This window comes from Mercenaria mercenaria, chromosome 5 (genome assembly GCF_021730395.1).
Source record: "Mercenaria mercenaria strain notata chromosome 5, MADL_Memer_1, whole genome shotgun sequence".
Taxonomy (NCBI): Eukaryota; Metazoa; Mollusca; class Bivalvia; order Venerida; family Veneridae; genus Mercenaria; species Mercenaria mercenaria.
Window position 1 is genome coordinate 37,922,125 of NC_069365.1, and position 7,530 is coordinate 37,929,654.

At 39.7% G+C, this 7,530-nt stretch overlaps 1 protein-coding gene across 1 annotated transcript; it reads left to right on the forward strand.

Annotated features, from left to right (window-relative positions):
- The first annotated feature begins 1,755 nt into the window (after window positions 1-1,755).
- Window positions 1,756-2,427, forward strand: LOC128557297 (shematrin-like protein 1). Its single transcript, XM_053544543.1, has one exon. The coding sequence runs from the start codon at window positions 1,756-1,758 to the stop codon at window positions 2,425-2,427; it is 672 nt and encodes a 223-aa protein (XP_053400518.1).
- The last annotated feature ends 5,103 nt before the right edge of the window (window positions 2,428-7,530 follow it).

The window sequence follows — 7,530 nt, forward strand, 5'->3', positions numbered from 1 at the left end:
CGTGCAAGTGGTGACTTTTGTGATGGACATGCCAGTGGCGTGTATATGGATGTTCATGCAAATGACAACTATTGTGATAGACATGCCAGTGGCGGGTATAGAGCTGGTCATGCAAGTGGCGATTATTGTGATGGGCATGCCAGTGGCGAGTATAGGGCTGGTCATGCAAGTTGCGACTATTGTGATGGACATGCCAGTAGCGAGTATGTGGATGGTCATGCAAGTGGCAACTATTGTGATGGATATGTCAGTGGCGAGTATAGGGCTGGTCATGCAAGTGGCGACTTTTGTGACGGACATGCCAGTGGCGAGTATGTGTATGGTCATGCAAGTGGCAACTTTTGTGATGGACATGCCAGTGGCGAGTATAGGGCTGGTCATGCAAGTGGCAACTTTTGTGATTGACATGCCAGTGGCGAGTATAGGGCTGGTCATGCAAGTGATGACTTTTGTGATGGACATGCCAGTGGCGAGTTTAGGGCTGGTCATGCAAGTGGTGACTTTTGTGATGGACATGCCAGTGACGAGTATGTGTATGGTCATGCAAGTGGCAACTTTTTTGATGGACATGCCAGTGGCGAGTATAGGGCTGGTCATGCAAGTGGCAACTATTGTGATGGACATGCCAGTGGCGGGTATAGAGCTGGTCATTCAAGTGGCGATTATTGTGATGGGCATGCCAGTGGCGAGTATAGGGCTGGTCATGCAAGTGGCGACTATTGTGATGGACATGCCAGTGGCGAGTATGTGGATGGTCATGCAAATGGCAACTATTGTGATGGATATGTCAGTGGCGAGTATAGGGCTGGTCATGCAAGTGGCGACATTTGTGATAGACATGCCAGTGGCGAGTATGTGGATGGTCATGCAAGTGGCACCTTTTGTGATGGACATGCCAGTGGCGAGTATAGGGCTAGTCATGCAAGTGGTGACGTTTGTGACGGACATGCCAGTGTCGAATATAGGGCTGGTCATGCAAGTGGCGACTTTTGTGATGGACATGCCAGTTGCGAGTATTGGGCTGGTCAGGCAAGTGGTTACTTTTGTGATGGACATGCCAGTGGCGAGTATAGGGCTGGTCATGCAAGTTGTGACATTTGTGATGGACATGCCAGTGGCGAGAATTGGGCTGGTCATGCAAGTGGTGACTTTTGTGATGGACATGCCAGTGGCGAGTATGTGGATGGTCATGCAAGTGGTGACTTTTGTGATGGACATGCCAGTGGCGAGTATAGGGCTCCTCATGCAAGTGGCGACTTTTGTGATGGACATGCCAGTGTCGAGTATGTGGATGTTCATGCAAGTGGCAACTATTGTGATGGACATGCCAGTGGCAGGTATAGAGCTGGTCATGCAAGTGGCGATTATTGTGATGGGCATGCCAGTGGCGAGTATAGGGCTGGTCATGCAAGTGGCGACTATTGTGATGGACATGCCAGTGGCGAGTATGTGGATGGTCATGCAAGTGGCAACTATTGTGATGTATATGTCAGTGGCGAGTATAGGGCTGGTCATGCAAGTGGCGACTTTTGTGATGGACATGCCAGTGCCGAGTATGTGGATGGTCATGCAAGTGGCAACTTTTGTGATGGACATGCCAGTGGCGAGTATAGGGATGGTCATGCAAGTGGCAACTATTATGATGGACATGCCAGTGGCGAGTATAGGGCTGGTCATGCAAGTGGTGACTTTAGTGTTGACATGCCAGTGGCGAGTATAGGGATGGTCATGCAAGTGGCGGCTTTTGTGATGGACATGCCAGTGGCTGGCGAGTATATTGATGGTCATGGAGGTGGCAACTTTTGTGATGGACATGCCTGTGGCGAGTATAGGGATGGTCATGCAAGTGGCGACTTTTGTGATAGACATGCCAGTGGCGAGTATGTGGATGGTCATGCAAGTGGCAACTATTGTTATGGATATGTCAGTGGCGAATATAGGGCTGGTCATGCAAGTAGCGACTTTTGTGATGGACATGCCAGTGACGAGTATATGGATGGCCATGCAAGTGGCAACTATTGTGATGGACATGCCAGTGGCGAGTATAGGGATGGTCATGCAAGTGGTGACTTTTGTGATGGACATGCCAGTGGCGAATATGTGGATGTTCATGCAAATGGCAACTATTGTGATGGACATACCAGTGGCGGGTATAGTGCTGGTCATGCAAGTTGCGACTTTTGTGATGGACATGCCAGTGGCGAGTATAGGGCAGGTCATGCAAGTGGCGACTTTTGTGATGGACATGCCAGTGGCGTGTATGTGGATGGTCATGCAAGTGGCAACTATTGTGATGGACATGCCAGTGGCGAGTATTGGCTAGTCATGCAAGTAGCGACTTTTGTGATGGACATACGAGTGGTGAGTGTATCGATGGTCATGCAAGTAGCGACTTTTGTGATGGACATGCCAGTGACGAGTATATGAATGGTCATGCAAGAAAGAAATATTGTAATGGACATACGAGTGGTTAGTGTATCGATGGTCATGCAAGTAGAGACTATTGTATCGACATGTCAATGGTAGGTATATGAATGTTTATGTAAATAGCAAATATTGTGAAGGACATACTAGTGGCGAGTATATGGATGGTCATTCAAGTGTCAATGTTGTGATGTCATGCAAGTGGCAACTATTGTGATCGACTTGTCGTGGTTATATGAATGTTAAAGTTATAATCCTGTTCAAAATCACCGTTTAAAGAAAACAAATAACTTTGTAGATTTGTAGAAAACAGTCTAATGAACAAATTTGCTTGTTAGGTAGACTTGGAGGGCCAAATATTGTTAAGATACGAATGGGTATAAAACCATAAAATATTTAATAACCAGCTAGTCCCTAATTAACTCTCCAGGCTCCGCCGATTTCCGTAAACCAACGAATACAGTGTCACGTGACAAAAATTTAAATACGTCGAAAACGTTTTAACCCCACACATTTCGAAGAAAATGAAAAGAAAAATGGATTATTTGAAAGATAGAGGATTAATCTTGCATTTTTTTTTTGAAGAAAAGATGTATCAGTTTTGCGTTAAAAGTCATGATCCATGGTCTAGTTTCATGTCATCAACACAGATTTTGTACATTTTTAGACATTTACATGCACTTTATCGCCAACGAACAATTTTAGTGTTTGGATATGCGTTGAGGATTACAAAAGCACGGAGAATGATACATGAGTGTATGTGTGTGTGTGTGTGTGTGAGTGTGGGGGTGGGTGGTTGAATTTCTGGAATAGTCCAGTTATCCAAGTTATCCAGGATTCCTCTTTGAGCCCTAGCCCAAAATGGTAGCACATTCTTCTCGCCTTGAGCTTAAAATACCTTGTTTGAATGATTGTAAAAGTACACATTTTATAACACACACACTCAACATGTGACTGTGCCATAACTGCTTGAGTAATTATTGATGCAATATGTTAATATATCACAGAATGGTGTCAGAGTAAAATTACAAATTATGTAATATCTCTTCATATATACATTGTAGAAAAAAAATTCACATTCGAAATGTTTGGCCATTATGCATTCTATTAGCGATCAAGATACAGATATTGCTGAGATAGTTTCGAACGATGGAAAAACAAAACTATAGGTGTTATCAAAATATAATATATTTCGGGGCGTAACAGTTTAAACAAAGATAAATAATATCATATATAATCAAGAAGTGTCAGCAACAATTACAAATTAGATTTTTAATGAGTATTTAACTAGTTTACCTCCGAAAACCTCTTCTGCATGTTCATATCAGGAAATAAGATATTAAGATATTTTACAACATGCGATGCCGCAAGAGCCAATACGTGATTTGGAAGTTCCTTGTTCCGTTCAAGGGAAAATAATCATCTCTATTGACCTTAAATGATACTTAAGATTCAGTATAAGCAATATACAAATAAGTTCCTCAATATATTTCTTACATATCAAGAACAATCCAATAAATCTGGATTTCTTCTTTCGAAAAATTCGTGATCATTAACTGTGGTATTCTAAGAAGACGGCTTTTAAACACAATGCATCTCAAGTGCTGGTATCCTATCCCTATTTCAAATGTCCGTATGGATTGTCTTTAACAATGCCACATAGTACAACAAGGAAGACAAGTGTGGTATTCTAAGAAGAAGAAAAATTAACAATTAAATATACTTAAAAATAACTTGAAATACTTACGCGTTAGGATGAAAATAAACATTTTCGTACAAACTTTTACACATCACATTGATTATCGAAATCATAAATAAGAGATTAAAGAATTAATACAATACTGGTGGGATTTAATGTATGTCAGCAACAACAAGGCCAGGTATCCAGTTAGAAAAGCCCTTCAGCCTAAACCAAAGTTTCAAAAAACATGTATATATGAAACTTAATCTGATCTTAATTGATGATCATCAAATGAGTGAAACTGCTATATAAAAAGATAACTATATGAATTTTTCCCTAATTTTCATGAGTCTGTTCCTGAGTACAGTTACAGAGTGACTTCGCGGCACTTGAATAAAATGAAAGACAATGCAGTATGTATTTACAGCAAGTCATCTAGTTTCAACCACTTATTTTATACGTGAATTGCAACAGGAAGTAAATGGTAACGTATATAATTATGCTCTTTTACACCACAAGATGGCTCAAGTGTTTAAGTGATGTGTTTCAATCTCTTATTGTTTATGTAGGTTTGTTAGATATTTCAGAGTAAGTAATTGAGTTACAATGTATAATAGGCAGAAAACAAAATACATTTGGTACCTTGTTACTAATATTGTAAGCCTTTCCTATCTTATTTTTCATTTTATAAAACTACACAGCGCAAAGGGATTGGATTGTACGGTGGTATGTTTAGGACATATGTTATTTTATTTAAGATTAAATATTCTCGTGTGCACGACATCTTATCTCGTACGCACGACATCTTATCTCGAGCGATCAACATATTATCTTGAGCGATCAACATCTTATCTCGAGCGCACGACATCTTATCTTGAGCGATCAACATCTTATCTCGAGCGATCAATATATCATCTTGAGCGATCAGCATCTTATCTCGGGCGATCAAAATATTATCTCATGCGCACGACATCTTATCTTGAGCGATCAACATCTTATCTCGAGCGATCAACATATTATCTTGAGCGATCAACATCTTATCCCGAGCGATCAATATATTATCTTGAGCGATCCACATCTTATCCCGAGCGATCAACATCTTATCTCGTGCGCACGACATCTTATCTTGAGCGATCAACATCTTATCTCGAGCGATCAATATCTTATTCGAGCGGTCAAAATCTTATCTCGAGCAATCAACATCTTATCTCGAGCGAACAACATCTTATCTCGTGCGCACGACATCTTATCTTGAGCGATCAACATCTTATCTCGAGTGATCAACATTTTATCTCGTGCGCACGACATCTTATCTTTAGCGGTCAACATCTTATCTCGAGGGATCAACATCTTATCTTGTGTGCACGACATCTTATCTTGTGCGACCAACATCTTATCTATATATATTTAGTCCCTTTTTGCGTGTATTTAGGTCATCAGTAAAACATACGGACAAGTTGTTGATTGGGGTCCCGCCTATTCCGATATTATTTAAACTTCCCACAAGTACATGTACAAGTTTATCACATCATTTGGGAGAGCAGTGCATATTATTGGTCATCCTATCTTCTAAATCAAATGAACATAATCAATGATGCATTCTGCATGTTAGAATAGCAACAAATTTCAGTTCGACTGATAAATTCGCGCAGAAAAGTTGCATGCATGAACTAAGGGAAAACAAAGAATTTTTTTTTAATATATGGGCGAAGCCTACATACAAATTGATTTTTTTTGTCAAGGACTTAAATTTCTTTCTTTGCATCATCACTGACGTTTTGCTGCCTTTCTTTTATCAGTTTGCGTATTTAAATTTATAACCCTGCAAACATGTGAAACGGTTATAAGTATAATCGAAACAAAAACAAAAACGGTAGCAGCCGTATGCTTTTACTAATGATTTGAATTCACACAGACGTCCTTAATATATATTGATAAGATGACCGTGACGTGCGCTCAAGAAAAGTTGTTGATCGCTCATGATAATAAGTTGATCGCTCAAGATAATATGTTGATCGCTCGAGATAAGATGTTGAACGCTCAAGATAATACGTTGATCGCTCAAGATAATATGTTGATCGCTCGAGATAAGATGCTAATCGCTCAAGATAAGATGTCGTGTGCACGAGATAAGATGTTGATCGCTCGAGATAAGATGTTGATCGCTCAAGATAATATGTGATCGCTCGAGATAAGATGTTGATCGCTCAAGATGATATGTTGATCGCTCAAGATAATATGTTGATCGTTCGAGATAAGATGTTGATCGCTCGAGATAAGATGTTGATCGCTCAAGATAATATGTTGTTCGCTCGAGATAAGATGTTGATCGCTCAAGATAATATGTTGATCGCTCAAGATGATATATTGATCGCTCGGGATAAGATGTTGATCGCTCAAGATAAGATGTCGTGCGCACGAGATAAGATGTTGATCGCTCGAGATAAGATGTTGATCGCTCGTGATAGTATGTTGATCGCTCAAGATAATATGCTGATCGCTCGAGATAAGATGTTGATTGCTCAAGATACGATGTCGTGCGCCCGAGATAAGATGTTGATCGCTCGGGATAAAATGTTGATCGCTCAAGATAATATGTTGATCGCTCGAGATCAGATGTTGATCGCTCAAGATAGGATGTCGTGCGCACGAGATAAGATGTTGATCGCTCAAGATAGGATGTCGTGCGCTCGAGATTGCATGTCCTTAACATACCACCGTAAGATTGTTTAATTATGTTTATTTTGAAAAGTTGAAATTGTTATGTAAGATCTTGTTGTACCCTTGGATTTGTGTTTTGAGCGAATTTGGGCTAAAGTCACATGAACTCTTTTCATATTTTTACCAGGTCCTGTTCTAACCACTCATGCAAACTATTTTCCGATACTATCTATCTTCCGATACTGACATACACTTTACAGGGACGTAGACACTTTCGCCATCAAAATGATAACACTTAGAATTAATGTATTGTTGTTTTTTTTATCTCTCTTTGCTTCAGCAATAAAAAGACTTTCTCTTTATCTCTGTAATTACTTGATGGATTTGTTTCAAACTTTAAATAGTTATTTCTGATCATCATCCACATCATATGGCACAAGGGCCATAACTCCCACAATAATTGTTCATGAATTATACCACCTTTTACTTAGAATTTCATGTTAAAGTTTTGATGCACTTTCACTCTTTCTCAGTTATTAATAAATGGATTTGATTTAAAAAGTACAAATACAAATAGTTGTTTCACAGCATCACCAACATCATACGACACAAGGTCCATAACTCTAGCAGCAATATTTCATTAATTATGCCTCCCTTTTATTAGAATGTAAAGTTAATTTTGATGCATTTTAACTATATCTCTGTTATTACAGAGAGGATAAGTTGTTTCACATCATCACATACATCGTATGAGACATGGACTA

Excerpts from the sequence above, each read along its gene's own strand:
- LOC128557297 (XM_053544543.1), top strand. The coding sequence starts at position 1,756 with ATGCCAGTGGCTGGCGAGTATATTGATGGTCATGGAGGTGGCAACTTT.